A 16858-nucleotide genomic window follows, 5' to 3' on the forward strand; every position below is an offset into this window, starting at 1 on the left:
CCCCCTTCTCCCTCCCCCTTCTCCCTCCCCCCCTCCCCCTTCTCCCTCCCCCTTCTCCCTCCCCCTTCTCCCCCCCCCCCTCTCTCCCCCTCCTCCCCCTCTCTCCACCCCCTCTCCCCCCCCCCCCCCCGCGGGGTGCAGCTGTTCCTGGTGGAGCGTGCCGGGCGCCGCACACTGCACCTCGTGGGGCTGGCAGGGATGGGCGTCTGCGCCATCGTCATGACCATCGCGCTCAGCCTGCAGGTGCGGGGGTGGATGTGGGCACACGGTGGCGGGGGTCATGGTCAGGGTCAGGGTCACTGGTTAGGGTCAGGGGTTAAATGTTAACCCTGGCCACAAGCCTAACTATGATCCTAGTGCAATCGCTAAACTCTGACCCATCAATCCTGACCCCAGCCACCCTAACCCTGACCTACCAACCCTCACCCTGACCTGTGACCCCCTTGAGCCATGACCCCTTGAACCTTGACCCCCTTGAGCCATAAACCCTTGAGCCATATTCTTAGTTTTTTCGGTAAAGTCACATGACATTTACACTATGAGATCTCTTTTACCAGTGGCAAAATATAATGGTAGGTTTTTACCCTTTTAACATTGCAAACATGATGCCTTGAATAAAGGTGTCAGTTTTGTACCAGTTAAAAGGGTAAAAACCTACCATTAAAGTCACATGATTTTTATTTTATTTTTATTTTACTTTTATTAATTTTAATTTTTTACCTACGTGACTTTACCGAAAAAATCTAAGAATATGAATCCTTGCAGTCACGAAAGCTTCAAACCTTGAGCCATAACCCCTTGAACTGTGACCCCCCCTTGAACCGTGACCCCTTAAACCCCCCTCCACCCCCTCCCACCACCCCCCACCGGCCTTGTGTGCGCAGAAAACCCTGGTGTGGATGTCGTACGTGAGCATTGTGGCGATCTTCGGCTTCGTGGCGCTCTTTGAGATCGGGCCGGGCCCCATCCCGTGGTTCATCGTGGCCGAGCTGTTCTCGCAGGGCCCGCGGCCCGCCGCCATCGCCATCGCAGGCTGCGTCAACTGGACGGCCAACTTCCTCGTCAGCATGTGCTTCCAGTACATCGAGGTGGGTCGCCGCGGGGAGTTTCGCTCGCTCGTTGTCATTGTCGTCATCGTCGTCGTCATCGCATTCGTTATCGTTGCCATCATTGTCATAATCGTCGTCATCGTCGCCATTGTTATCGCCATTGTTGTCATCATCGTCGTCATCGTCATCATTGTTGTCGTCATCGTTGTCATCATCATTATCATTGTCATCGTCATTGTTGTCGTCATTGTTGTCGTCATCGTTGTCGTCATCGTTGTCGTCATCGTTGTCGTCATCATCGCCAATGCCGACTGCGTCAATTGGACGGCCAACTTCCTCATCAGCATGAGCTTCCAGTACATCGAGGTGGGCCGCCGCGGGGAGTTTCGCTCGCTCGTTGTCATCATCGTCGTCGTCGTCATCGCTATCGTTGTCATCATTATCATAATCGTCATCCTCATTGTCGTCATTGTTGTCATCATCATCGCATTCATTATCGTTGTCATCATTGTCATGATCGTCGCCATCGTTACCGTTGTGATCATTGTCATCATAATCGTCATCATTGTTGTTGTCATCGGTGTCTTCATCGTCGTCATCGTTATCGTTGTCATCATTGGCGCCATCGTCGTCATCATTGTCGTCATCGTTGTCATCATCATTGCCATCATCATCGCATTCGTTATCGTTGCCATTATTGTCGTAATCGTCGTCACTGTGGTCATCGTTTTCATCATCTTCATCGTTGTCATCGTTATCATTGTCATCATCGCCGTCGTCGTCATCATCACCGTCGTCATGGTCGTCATCATCACCGTCGTCGTCGCCAGCTGCGTCAACTGGACGGCCGAGGTGGCCGCCGCGTGGATTTTCGCTCCTTCACTTGCTCGCTGTCGTCGTCGGAGTCAATATTGTCATCGTCGCCATCGTTATTGTTGTCATCATTGTTGTCACAATCGTCGTCATCGTCGTCATCGTTGTCATCATCTTCATCGTCGTCATCATCGCCATCGCCATCGTTGTCATCATTGTCATCACCGTCGTCATCGTCGTCGTCATCGTTGTTATCATCATTATCATTGTCATTGTCGTCGCCATTGTTATCGCCATTGTTGTCGTCATCGTTGTCGTCATTGTTGTCGTCATCGTTGTCGTCATCATCGCCAATGCCGACCGCGTCAATTGGACGACCAACTTCCTCGTCAGCATGAGCTTCCAGTACATCAAAGTGTGCGGCCATGGGGATTTTTTCTCGCTCATTCACTTGCTGTCGTCGTCGGAGTCATTGCCATCGTCATCGTTGTCGTCATCGTCGTCGTCATCGTTGTTGTCGTCATCGTTGTGAGGTGAGCCGCTGCGGGGATTTCCTCTCGCTTGCTGTCATTGTCGTCATCTCTGTCGTCATCATCACCGTTGTTATCATTGTCGTCATCATCGTTTGACGCGTAGGTGGTGTTGTTGGCGGCGCTGAGAAGCGCAACGCTCGCACCTCGCAGCGACACCTGAAGATGATGTTGGTGATGATGCTGATGATGATGACGACTACGTTAGTGATACTGCTGATGATGATGATGACGACGACGACTACGACTACGTTGGTGATGCTGATGATGTTGTTGGTGATACTGATGATGATGATGACGACGACGACTACATTGGTGATGCTGATGACGATGATGGTGATACTGATGATGACGCCGACGACTACGTTAGTGATGCTGATGACGTTGTTGGTGATACTGCTGATGATGATGATGCTGATGACGTTGTTGGTGATGCTGATGACGTTGTTGGTGATGCTGCTGATGATGCTGATGATGTTGTTGGTGTGTCCCCAGGACCTCACGGGTCCCTACGTGTTCGTGATCTTCGTGGTGCTGATGACTACGTTGGTGATGCTGATGATGATGATGTTGGTGTGTCCCCCAGGACCTCACGGGTCCCTACGTGTTCGTGATCTTCGTGGTGCTGATGACTACGTTGGTGATGCTGATGATGATGATGTTGGTGTGTCCCCCAGGACCTCACGGGCCCTTACGTGTTCGTGATCTTCGTGGTGCTGCTCGCCCTCTTCTGCCTCTTCACCTACTTCAAGGTGCCCGAGACGAAGGGCCGCAGCTTCGAGGAGATCGCCGCCGCCTTCGGGGGCGACGCCGCCGCCACCGCCGCCGCCGGCACGCGGCCCCACGACAAGGAGGAGGCCCACGGCCTGCAGTCTGAGTCTCAAGTCTAGCGGACTCACTCGCTCGCTCGCTCAGTCACACACTCACTCGCTCGCTCAGTCACACACACACTCACTCACACACTCACACACTCACTTACTCGCTCACACTCACTCACTCACTCACACACTCACTCACACACTCACACACTCACTTACTCGCTCACACTCACTCACTCACACACTCACTCACACACTCGCTCACACACGCACTCACTCACACACTCAGTCAGACTCACTCACTCACTCACACATACTCAGATGCACACACTCACTCACACACTCAGTCAGACTCACTCGCTCACACACACACTCACTCACTCACACACTCACTCGCTCACACACTCACTCGCTCACGCACTCACTCACACACTCACACATTCACTCAGTCACACACTCACTCACACACTCACACACTCACTTACTCGCTCACACTCACTCACTCACACACTCACTCACACACTCGCTCACACATGCACTCACTCACACACTCAGTCAGACTCACTCACTCACACATACTCAGACGCACACACTCACTCACACACTCAGTCAGACTCACTCGCTCACACACACACTCACTCACTCACACACTCACTCGCTCACACACTCACTCGCTCACGCACTCACTCACACACTCACACATTCACTCAGTCACACACTCACACAGTCACTCGCTCGCTCACTCACACACTCACTCACACACTCGCTCACACACGCACTCACTCACACACTCACACACTCACTTACTAGCTCACAAACTCAGTCACTCACTCACACATACTCAGACGCACACACTCAGTCACACTCACACACTCACACATACTCAGACGCACACACTCACTCACACACTCAGTCAGACTCACTCGCTCACACACTCACTCACTCACACACTCACTCGCTCACGCACTCACTCGCTCACGCACTCACTCACACACTCAGTCACACTCACTCGCTCACGCACTCACTCACACACTCACTCACAAAGACAAATATCCCCCGCATAGCCTGAACACTTACACTCACTTGTACACACACGCATTCACTCACTAATACACACACACACGCACACACTCACACACTCACTAACTCACTCACTAATACACACACACACTCACACACTCACTCACACACTCTCACTCACTCACACAAAGATCCCCCTTGTCACTTACACACATGCACACACGCACGCACACACATATAGACACACGCGCACGCACGAGACGTGCAAGCTGCAGTCCGAGTACCAAGTCTCTCCGACTCACACAAAGACAAAGATACCCCGTATAGCCTGTGACAGACTGTCTGGGCAAGTGCTGTTAGTGAGCAGCACCTGTGAAGGCCGGGACGGTACACGAGGAGGTGGTGTGACCGGTCCCATATAAGTGCACGTCAATACACACGTGTCAACACGTAAACATAGACACACATATATATAAACAGTATATCACACGCAAAGACAAAGATACCCCGTATAGCCTGTGACAGACTGTTGGGGGCAAGTGCTGTTAGCGAGCACCTATGAAGGCCGGCACGGCACACGAGGGAGTTGTGTGGCTAGCACCACGCCCGGCCGCCTTTGTCTCCCCTCTTGTTTACACACCGCACCAGCTACTCATTTGAGGCTGAGTCTACTTGGGGAGGAGACCCTGGACCGATTTGAGATGCGAATCGCCACTGGCGTTAGTCGTGCCGGGGAGTCGAACTCGGCTCTCCGGCTCTGCAGCTCATGACGGCGTGGTGGTGGCCTCACAACCCCCTCGCCTTGAACAGGTGCTCGTTATCTCCGTGGTTCTTTCGGTAAAGTCACGTAGAAGGGAAATAATAAAATAATAAAAAATTAAACATGATAGGAGAAAATTCTCACGACGTTTCGGCCACAACGCAAGCAGCCGTCCTCAGGTGAAGAACAGGTCTGTCGGGAAGACAGCGTCTGAATGAAACACCACCAGGCTTGGCAGCGTATACTTAAGCTGGGTTAGAGGGGGGAAGGGTGGCCTTGACAAATGAATTTGCATATCAAGAGGAATTTAGCATATTTATGGGAAATGCAGATATTGGATTAGTCACTACTTGTGAAATGCGTAGGAGGTGGGGGGGGGGTTTCAAAGTCATATTATGCCCGTGCATTGTATAGGATTAGCAGGATTAGCAGGTGGTTGCTAACAGCACTTGCCCGAATAGTATGCTAAATTTCGATTTAAAGCTTCAGACTCTGTCTTCTCGACAGACCTGTTCTTCACCTGAGGACGGCTGCTTGCGTTGTGGCCGAAACGTCGTGAGAATTATTTTATTATGTTTTATTTTTAATATTTTATTATTTCCATTCTACGTGACTTTACCAAAAGAACCAAGAAGAGAGTATGCTAAAGCTATACAGGGCAAGGGGGCGTCTTTGACCCCATATTGTGTATACATGCATACACATTGCTATAATTTCCAGGCACGTACACAGACAGGTATGCACATATCGTGAAGAGACGCGTTCGTAAAAACCAACCTTCAGTAGCTGTGCGTGCACGGTGGCCGACCGTGGCCGCTACTAAACCCTTTAGCGGAATGACAAAGTTCACCTTGAGCACGTGATGCGGACGTGTCGATGGGAAGAGTTCCCCGTCCCGAGGACGAGATCCGAACAGAAACCTCAGAATTTTTTTTTTTATCCCTGGAGGAATCCGCTGAGCCGTGAAGCTCTTTACGCAGCACGGGTGTCAGAAAGTTGCAACGGCAACAAACAGTCCATGCAAAGCATTGGAAAAGGTAAGAAAATCACTAAAAATAAACACGTAAAATACATATAATATACAGCGACTACCCTACTTAGGAACATTCGACTTACGAACTTTAAGAGATACGAACAAACCTGTCCCCGTATGTCCCAGTTCAACCGCCGCGTAATAGATGGCGGTGGTGGCATCTACATCTGCAGAACGTGAAGAACCAGTGGCATCTACATCTGCAGAACAGGAAGAACCAGTGGCATCTACATCTGCAGAACAGGAAGAACCAGTGGCATCTACATCTGCAGAACAGGAAGAACCAGTGGCATCTACATCTGCAGAACGTGAAGAATCAGTGGCATCTACATCTACAGAACGTGAAGAACCAGTGGCATCTACATCTGCAGAACGTGAAGAACCAGTGGCATCTACATCTACAGAACGTGAAGAATCAGTGGCATCTACATCTACAGAACGTGAAGAACCAGTGGCATCTACATCTGCAGAACGTGAAGAACCAGTGGCATATATATATCTGTAGAACATAAAGAACCAGTGACATCTACATCTGCAGGACGAGAAGAACCAGTGGCATCTTCATCTGCAGTTCAGGAAGAACCAGTGGCATCTACATCTGCAGAACGTGAAGAATCAGTGGCATCTACATCTACAGAACGTGAAGAACCAGTGGCATCTACATCTGCAGAACGCGAAGAACCAGTGGCATATATATATATATATATCTGTAGAACATAAAGAACCAGTGGCATCTACATCTGCAGGACGAGAAGAACCAGTGGCATCTTCATCTGCAGTTCAGGAAGAACCAGTGGCATCTACATCTGCAGAACGTGAAGAACCAGTGGCATCTACATTTGCAGAACGAGAAGAACCAGTGGCATCTACATCTGCAGAACGTGAAGAACCAGTGGCATCTACATCTACAGAACGTGAAGAACCAGTGGCATCTACATCTGCAGAACGTGAAGAACCAGTGGCATCTACATCTACAGAACGTGAAGAACCAGTGGCATCTACATCTGCAGAACGTGAAGAACTAGTGGCATCTACATCTTCACAACTTGAAGAACCAGCGGCATCTACATCTACAAAACACGAAGAACAACTGACATCTACATCTACCGGAGATCATACAGCTTCTAAAGCCATTCCCATGCGTTTAGTGTACACGCTGTACAACGTGTTACGAACAGAGACTTCTGGAAGCTAACTCGATCGTACGTAGTGGAGCCCCCTGGATGAGTTCAAGTTGCATCGGCACACCAATTACCGAGCCTGGGAAAAATTAACCCGTAAAAACAAAGTTTTTCACTCTAAATCCTTTATATGCGTGGCGGCTAGAGTCCTCTCGTCCTCTGGCTTGAGATGGCTGCCACCTATGGGTCAGATGATTGTCTGCAGTATTAAACAATTGGTAATTAAATTTTTAATTTGTTTTCCCTAAACAGTGTAACATTTTGGAAAAAACATTTCACGAACATTAATTGTCACGCACAACGAGTCTGTGTGCAAAATTTTCAGCTCGATTGGATCACGGGAAGTGGGTTAAAAAACGACCGAAATATTTGCACGGTCGTAAGCGCGCAAGCAAGCGCGCAAGTGAACGTAATATAAAGGATTTAAAAAGCAGCAAAACAGCGGCAAGAACAGTCCCAGAGTGCACCGAGGCAACACGCAGCAGTCGTGCCTCAATCAAAGTTACGAATCACACAATTTGTGGTTTCCAGCACTCGCTGTTTGGCCATACTTCACCATTGCTGGTCAATGCGGGTTTGGTGAAGAATGGGGGGATTGTCCACAGCCACGACCACCACCACAACCACCACCACAACACGTGGGCATGGAGTTCACTCAACCAATCGGAAAATGACAAAGTGATTGATACATCAACCAATCAGAGAGAGAGGGGAGGGGGGAAAGGTGTTGACTCAACCGTTCGGGGAGTGGTGAGTTTCACACGTCAGATTTCGCGACCAATTATCCATAATAGAGGTTTTTGGGTTGGATATCGTAAATATAAATGTGTCGTTAAATCCGCCACCACCCAACACAGCCATTGATTAATTTAATAGTCTATGAGGGGAATATCTTCTATATTTTACCGTTTTCGAATTATTCATATTTGAACATCATAAAATTCAGAATTTTTTTGTTCGTTAAAAACCGCTTGAATCCTAAATATCTCAAAAATAATGAAAGAGAGAACAATGGTTGCCGTTTTAATGTTATTTTCTGCTTAACGCACTATCAAAGTAAAAAAACGCACTCATATCTTCAACGGTTTCTGAACGACACCACTTGAACAAACATGTTTAATGGGCAATCTTGATTTCAAGCTTTCGTGACTGCAGGAATCCGTACTCTTCGGTTTATGGGGCGCTTAAAATCGAGACTGGGTAACCTTCAAATGGCAAATCTCGGATTTTGTGTCCTAAAAGTTACCAATGTACCAAATTTCAGCTTTCTATCTTGTTGCGAAGTACCACCGAGGGTTTTTTGAGACGTGCATATATAGTACATACACACAGATTAAGGTCTTTATATTTATATTGATAGCAGCGCCGGGAGACGGAGTCGAACCTAGTCACCCGCCACCTCTGGATCGATGATCATTGTTTGTTTATCGCACTGCGCACGAACTGTGCTGTACTCTGATGCCCCCTGCTGGTGACATATTCGTGGCCTTAAAAGGGATTTGGGGGAAGTAGTAATATGTTTTTACCCTTTTATCTGGCAACAAAACTGACACCTTGATACAAGGGATCATGTTTGCATTAACCACAACACTTGCGGTCAAAATGCAAACAAAAAGACAACTCTGATAATGTATGCACTGTCCTTGAAATTGATTGGTCCACGCCCGAGACAGCTTTTCTTAGAGCCTAGTCTCACATGGTGTTGGACCAGATGACGCCAAAAGGCGCCTTTTGGCGTCATCTGGGCTCTAAGAAAAGCTGTCTCGGGTGTGGACCAATATCTTGCTACTGGCAAAGGAGGTCTCATAATGGATGAGGGCGAACCTATAAAATGTAATAGTCGACGTTTCAGACGATGGCCCTTCATAGCACATGGCCAATTTCCCGAAGAAGGTTCATTGCCCGAAACGTTGCCTATTACCTATTCATATATGCTTTGACGTATATGCTCTGAATTGTGTTTTCTTCTTTTAGGCCACTTGTGATTTTTTTTTTATTGCCGGATGTGTTGAGTGTTGTTGTTTTTGTTGTTGTTGACGTTTCGTCTTTGTGCACCACTGCCAACGCAGCAGCAGTAATAACAGTAGTAGCAGCAGCAGCAATAGCAACAGTAGCAGCAGTAGCAGCAGCAGTGGAACTTTACTTGCGATCGCAGCCCGCGCGCGTCAGAACGTCGACGGGACGTTAGGAAATGAAAGACGCAAAGCCCCACGGGAGTGAGACTGTGGGCACGTGACCCTAACTCTGGACCGCGTGGTAAACCCACAGAGACACACAGAGATACAGAGACACCCATAGAGATGCATAGAGACATGTAGAGATACATCAAGACTTATAGAGATACACAGAGACTTATAGAGACACACAGAGACTTAGAAAGATAGATAGAGACTTATAGAGATACATATAGACATGTAGAGATACACAGAGACGCATAGAGATACATAGAGACATGTAGAGATACACAGAGACGCATAGAGATACATAGAGACATGTAGAGATACATCAAGACTTATAGAGATACACAGAGACGTATAGAGATACGTAGAGACGTATGGGGATACATAGACACCCACATTGGTACCGTACATAGACACCCATACAGATGCATTAAAGACAAGCCCACAGTAGTAGGAGTGCGACTGTGGACATAGAACCCTAACTCTGTACTGTGTAGTAAACTCATAGAGACCCACAGAGATACACAGAGACTTCTAGAGATACATAAGATACACGCCCGCGTTTGTTTTTAAATAATATATGATGACATACATTAGACTTTTTTTACAATACGCACCTCCAATTAGCACGGTTGGTTACGTAGGGTGCGAAAGAAGTTCAACACACATACATACATAGATACCCATATAGACTTATATTTTATACTCTTAGGGTTTTCGGTAAAGTCACGTAGGTAAAAAATAATAAATAATATAATTGAAAAAAAAATAGAAATAAAATAATAAATCACGACGTTTCGGAGGCAACACAAGTCTCCGTCATCAGGTGGGACCGTCACAGCTAAATTTACTGTCTCAAGTGAGGCAGGGATTCCAAGAGACGAGCTCTTAAATACAAGTTAAGGGGGGAGGGGCTTATCTGAATGTGGTAGCCAATCAATGGAACGTGGGGGGGGTGGGCGGGGCTACAAGAGAACAATCGGTGTACCTCGACCTAAACAGGTAGATATATTAATTAAGAGATATTAATTAAGAGATATTAATTGAGAGATATTAATTGAGAGATATTAATTGAGAGATATTAATTGAGAGATATTAATTAAGATATATTAATTAAGAGATATTAATTAAGAGGTATTAATTGAGAGATATTAATTGAGAGATATTAATTAAGATATATTAATTAAGAGATATTAATTGAGAGATATTAATTGAGAGATATTAATTGAGAGATATTAATTAAGATATATTAATTAAGAGATATTAATTAAGAGATATTAATTGAGAGATATTAATTGAGAGATATTAATTGAGAGATATTAATTGAGAGATATTAATTAAGATATATTAATTAAGAGATATTAATTAAGAGGTATTAATTGAGAGATATTAATTGAGAGATATTAATTAAGATATATTAATTAAGAGATATTAATTGAGAGATATTAATTGAGAGATATTAATTGAGAGATATTAATTAAGATATATTAATTAAGAGATATTAATTGAGAGGTATTAATTGAGAGATATTAATTAAGAGATATTAATTGAGATATATTAATTAAGAGATATTAATTAAGATATATTAATTAAGATATATTAATTAAGAGATATTAATTAAGAGATATTAATTAAGAGGAGTGCGATTTTGGCCATGCAACCACTCTGGAACCATATGGGAAACCCCGTAGAGACACATAGAGACCCATAGTGACACATAGAGACCCATAGAGATACATAGAGATACATAGACACCCATAGAGACACATAGAGACCCATAGAGACCCATAGAGATACATAGACACCCATAGAGACACATAGAGACCCATAGAGATACATAGAGACCCATAGAGATACATAGAGACCCATAGAGACCCATAGAGACACATAGAGACCCATAGAGACACATAGAGACACATAGAGACCCATAGAGACACATATAGATATATAGAGACACATAGAGGCCCATAGAGACACATAGTGACACATAGTGACACATAGAGACCCAGAGACACATAGAGACCCATAGAGACCCATAGAGACCCATAGAGACCCATAGAGACCCATAGAGATACATAGAGACACATAAAGACCCATAGAGATACATAGTGACCCATAGAGACCCATAGAGACACATAGTGACACATAAAGACACATAGAGACCCATAGAGACACATAGAGACCCATAGAGACCCAGAGACACATAGAGACCCATAGAGACACATAGAGACACATAGAGACCCAAAGACACATAGAGACACATAGTTACAAATAGATACATAGAGACACATAGAGACATATAGAGACATATAGAGATACATTCAAGACAAGCCAGAGTCGTGCCATTGTGGAAATGCAACCAAAGGCTACGGACCCGCACCTTAAACCCTACTCTGGTCTGCACTTCTTCAATGGATCACGAGTGGGAGTGGGAGGAAGAACAACAACGGACACGACACGAACTCTCTCTCTCTGCTGAAGCCCTCTCTCTCTCTCGTTGTGGCCAACAGCAACAGCAGCAGCAACAGGAATACCCCCACATGGGCATTGAACCCCCGAACGTACTGCTGCACATACGCAAGATAATAACACTGGTCAACACACTTTTTTTGGCATAAGGTATTCCAACGGTTTTATGGTAATTTTGGGGTGCTGATTCCAAATCTGGCAGTTTTTGTCTATAACATCAGGTTTTTGAGATCTCAAATATTGCATTTTCCATAAAAACTGCAGAAGAAAAATATTAAATAAATGTGGATATCTACATAAAATGATATTATAAACACACTATCCTATAAATACAGCACCATATTTTAACACTAAAGCAGTCACTGGCTCGCAGCAACTTGCAATCGTAAGTGACAGAGTTAATTTCGGGTAAAATCAATGAAAATGGGGTATGCCGATAGCATAAAAATGAGATGTGATAGAGCAAATCTGAGATCAGATTTGGAATCAGCACCCTGAAATTAGTCTAAAACAGCTGCAAAAGTCCAGGCCAGAAAAACATGTTTTTTTTGTTGACCAGTGTCATTGCTACAGTGGGAAATAATTGCGTGGCCCCTGCACCGGCGGTGGAAATTCCACATTCCCATGGGCGGCGGCAGTTCGATCTCTCTGGAGATCCGCTGTTGATGGCGTACAGCACAGCGGTGTAACTCGGCGCTTGAGATGCAATATTAGTTCAACAATAGTTAGGGGAGTTTGCATTTTTTTTTGTCGTTGCAAACTTAAAATAAAGGTTTTATATGAAAATATAATATTAATAACAGTAATAATACAGTACCCATGTTTCTTAGCTGTGAAGTGGAGTTGTATATGCAGTATTATTGGTTAAAATATATGTGTTATCATATCACTTATTATTAAAACGAGTCTGGTTGTAGTATGTGTCTGTGTGAGACTTGAAATATCCGGACAGTCCCATCGGTGACGTCCTCGGCAGGCAAGGCTGCGTCAGCTGGGTCATGTAGACCGCATGCCCAGCCACCGCATGCCCAGCCACCGCATGCCCAGCCACCGCATGCCCAGCCACCGCATGCCCAGCCACCGCATGCCCAGCCACCGCATGCCCAGCCACCGCATGCCCAGCCACCGCATGCCCAGCCACCGCATGCCCAGCCACCGCATGCCCAGCCACCGCATGCCCAGCCACCGCATGCCCAGCCACCGCATGCCCAGCCACCGCATGCCTGAACAGAATCTGTTTATCTTCTTGGTTCTTTCGGTAAAGTCACATAGAAGGGAAGTAATACAATAATAAAAATAAAACATAATAAAATAATTCTCACGAGTTTCGGCCACAACGCAAGCAGCCGTCCTCAGGTGAAAAATGAAAAGAGTCTGTTTATTTGGATAGAGGGGGCTTAACGGGCACGACACGGGCTACAGAAGAGATGGGCTGAGGCGGTACAGGAGGACGTGGAGCTGAGTGGACAGCAACAACCGAGGGCGGAGGAGCGACGCTCACAACAACAAGCGGAGCGCCGGGTGGCTAAAGCACAGCAAGTTGGCACAGTAGGGGGCACGGCTGGTGTATCGGCCACTCATCTCAGTCAGCCAACCCATGGCACCTGCTGGGTCTGTCCCGTGACCTCCTCCTGTCAGCGAGCCTTCGTAAACTTCACGTGGCCTCAAAGTGCACCTAGCCTGGCACAGGCGCCGTTGTGACATCGGTAGCCAACCGTGCTAATCAGATGTGCTGCTGCTGCTGCTGTTGTTGTTGTTGCTATGACTACCCAGCGGCAATGTGTTCGGCCGCTTGTTGCAGAGAGGTCCCCAGTTCGAATCGGGCAGCAGGCCGCCCCAGTTAATACTGCGGGCTGTGTATTGACCGTCAATACTGAACTACCCCCCGCCGCCCAATTCACCCACGATGGACGTCAAAGATTCCGTGACGTCGGTATAAACGAGTGGGGTCATTGCGTGCTGGTGTTGCTGTCCAAATTTCACGACATTTGAAACTCATTTATACTGCAAGTATAGGGCAGTGAGCATAGATGTGGCGCATAGTACAATACAACAAATACAGGGTGAACCAAAAGTCAGGACACCCCTGGTTGTTTCACTTATTTTAACAGTGGCATTAAAACCGTTTAATTGTTTATTCTTTAAATTAATATTTTATCTACTGTCATTATTTATTCTTGACTTAAAGCTTTCGTGACTGCAGAGATTCATATTATTGGTAGGAACCTCCTGGTTACACCAGCCCACAGGGGATTATTGTGTCCGTCCGTCCGTCGTGCAGGGAGGTGCTGGGTGGGGAGGGGCTCGGTGGGGAGGGTGGGGCTGGGTGGGGAGGGGAGGGTGGGGAGGGGCTGGGTGGGGAGGGTGGGAAGGGGCTGGGTGGGGAGGGTGGGGCTGGGTGGGGAGGAGCTGGTCACCCCGTGGTGCCCTTATAAAACTCAACGTTTAACCTACTCACGACGGCTTGTGCCCGCCCTCACAGTCGGCCATATTTGCGGAATACACCACGCCGCCGTTGACCCTGGCCATTGACCGACCAACCCAACGTTCCTACCAGCTCCTTCCGCAGGAGGAATGTGTTTTTTGGGTCTTTCGATAAAGTCACGTAGATAGATTCAAAATTAATAATAATAAAAAACAAATCTACGTGACTTTACCGAAATACCCAAAGAATGTCATTATTTCTCCATGTTTTTGTTCTTTCCTTCTTTAGTGAGTTGTAACATTTGAAAGAAATTAGTTTGCTAAAGGAAGGCGGCTGTAATATTTGTTTAAGTCCTAATTTCATTTCAAAAGATAATTAATGTGTTGACGCATGTCAGCGGAAGTCGTCAGTTGGAACATTTGTTAAAATAACTTTAGGAAACCAATTTTGGATTTGTTAAAATAAATATAATAATCCCATGTGTCCTGACATTTGGGCCACCCTCTACAGTGTGCTGAACTGCCCTCTGCAGCCCACCACGGCCCATAGCGCCCGTTTCAAACACCGTGTTGTTTTATTTCGATTTAAAGCTTTCGTGACTGCAGCAGGGATTCATCTTCTTGGTTCTTTCGATAAAGTCATCACGTAGAATGGAAATAATAAAATAATAAAAATAAAACACAATTAAATAATTCTCACGACGTTTCGGCCACAACGCAAGCAGCCGTCCTCAGGTGAAGACCAGGTGAAGACCAGGTCTGTCGGGGAGACAGCGTCTGAATTCAGACGCTTTCTAACCGACAGACCAGGTGAAGACCAGGTGAAGACCAGGTGAAGACCAGGTGAAGACCTGGTGAAGACCAGGTGAAGACCAGGTGAAGACCAGTTGAAGACCAGGTGAAGACCAGGTGAAGACCTGGTGAAGACCAGGTGAAGACCAGGTGAAGACCAGGTGAAGACTTGGTGAAGACCAGGTGAAGACCAGGTGAAGACCTGGTGAAGACCAGGTGAAGACCAGGTGAAGACCAGGTGAAGACCTGGTGAAGACCAGGTGAAAACCAGGTGAAGACCAGGTGAAGACCTGGTGAGGACCAGGTGAAGACCAGGTGAAGACCAGGTGAAGACCAGTTGAAGACCAGGTGAAGACCAGGTGAAGACCAGGTGAAGACCAGGTGAAGACCTGGTGAAGACCTGGTGAAGACCAGGTGAAGACCAGGTGAAGACCAGTTGAAGACCAGGTGAAGACCTGGTGAAGACCTGGTGAAGACCAGGTGAAGACCAGGTGAAGACCAGGTGAAGACCTGGTGAAGACCAGGTGAAGACCAGGTGAAGACCAGTTGAAGACCAGATGAAGACCAGGTGAAGACCTGGTGAAGACCAGGTGAAGACCTGGTGAAGACCAGGTGAAGACCTGGTGAAGACCTGGTGAAGACCAGGTGAAGACCTGGTGAAGACCTGGTGAAGACCTGGTGAAGACCTGGTGAAGACCAGGTGAAGACCAGGTGAAGACCTGGTGAAGACCAGGTGAAGACCTGGTGAAGACCTGGTGAAGACCAGGTGAAGACCAGGTGAAGACCAGGTGAAGACCAGGTGAAGACCAGGCGTCTCTCTCTCTTATCCCGGTGGTCGCGTGGATATTTCTCCGTGTCCTCCGGTTTTTTCCCCTCCACGTTTCGTATCAACATCACGCGTTTAGAGTATTAGCTGCTATGCAAGTTCACGTGATGATGAAGACACTTCGTTAAGCTGTCATTCGCTCAGTGGGGGGTTTCGTTTTTAACTTTACTGAAAGAACCAAAGATTAAATAATAACATTTATTATTTAATGTATTAATTTCTCTTTATACTTTACTTTACCGAAAGAACCAAAGATTAAATAATAACATTTATTATTTAATGTATTAATTTCTCTTTATACTTTACTTTACCAAAAGAACCAAAGATTAAATAATAACATTTATTATTTAAGGTATTAATTTCTCTTTATACTTTACTTTACCTAAATAACCAAAGATTAAATAATAACATTTATTATTTAATGTATTAATTTCTCTTTATACTTTACTTTACCTAAATAACCAAAGATTAAATAATAACATTTATTATTTAAGGTATTAATTTCTCTTTATACTTTACTTTACCGAAAGAACCAAAGATTAAATAATAACATTTATTATTTAATGTATTAATTTCTCTTTATACTTTACTTTACCGAAATAACCAAAGATTAAATAATAACATTTATTATTTAATGTATTAATTTCTCTTTATACTTTACTTTACCGAAAGAACCAAAGATTAAATAATAACATTTATTATTTAATGTATTAATTTATCTTTATACTTTACTTCACCGAAATAACCAAAGATTAAATAATAACATTTATTATTTAATGTATTAATTTCTCTTTATACTTTACTTTACCGAAATAACCAAAGAGTAAGAGTAATTCCTGCAGTTACGAAATCTCCTAATTATCTTCTTAGGTTTTTTCGGTAAAGTCACGTAGAAAGTAAAATAAAATAAAAAAAATAAAAACAAAAATCACGACGTTTCGGAGGCAACACCTCACAACAGGC

The 16858-nt window shown here is 45.5% G+C and overlaps 1 protein-coding gene across 1 annotated transcript in view; it reads left to right on the plus strand.

Moving 5' to 3' along the window:
* LOC144945149 (solute carrier family 2, facilitated glucose transporter member 1-like) overlaps positions 1-10680 on the plus strand; it is a 33188-nt gene extending 22508 nt beyond the window's left edge. Inside the window, exons 8-10 of the mRNA XM_078873434.1 lie at positions 142-243; positions 885-1088; positions 3070-10680. Of these exons, the coding sequence (XP_078729560.1) occupies positions 142-243; positions 885-1088; positions 3070-3282 (519 nt within the window). The 3' untranslated portion in view covers positions 3283-10680. The remainder of the gene's footprint in view (positions 1-141; positions 244-884; positions 1089-3069) is intronic.
* The last annotated feature ends 6178 nt before the right edge of the window (positions 10681-16858 follow it).

This window comes from Lampetra fluviatilis, chromosome 36 (genome assembly GCF_964198595.1).
Source record: "Lampetra fluviatilis chromosome 36, kcLamFluv1.1, whole genome shotgun sequence".
In the NCBI taxonomy this organism is placed as follows: Eukaryota; Metazoa; Chordata; class Hyperoartia; order Petromyzontiformes; family Petromyzontidae; genus Lampetra; species Lampetra fluviatilis.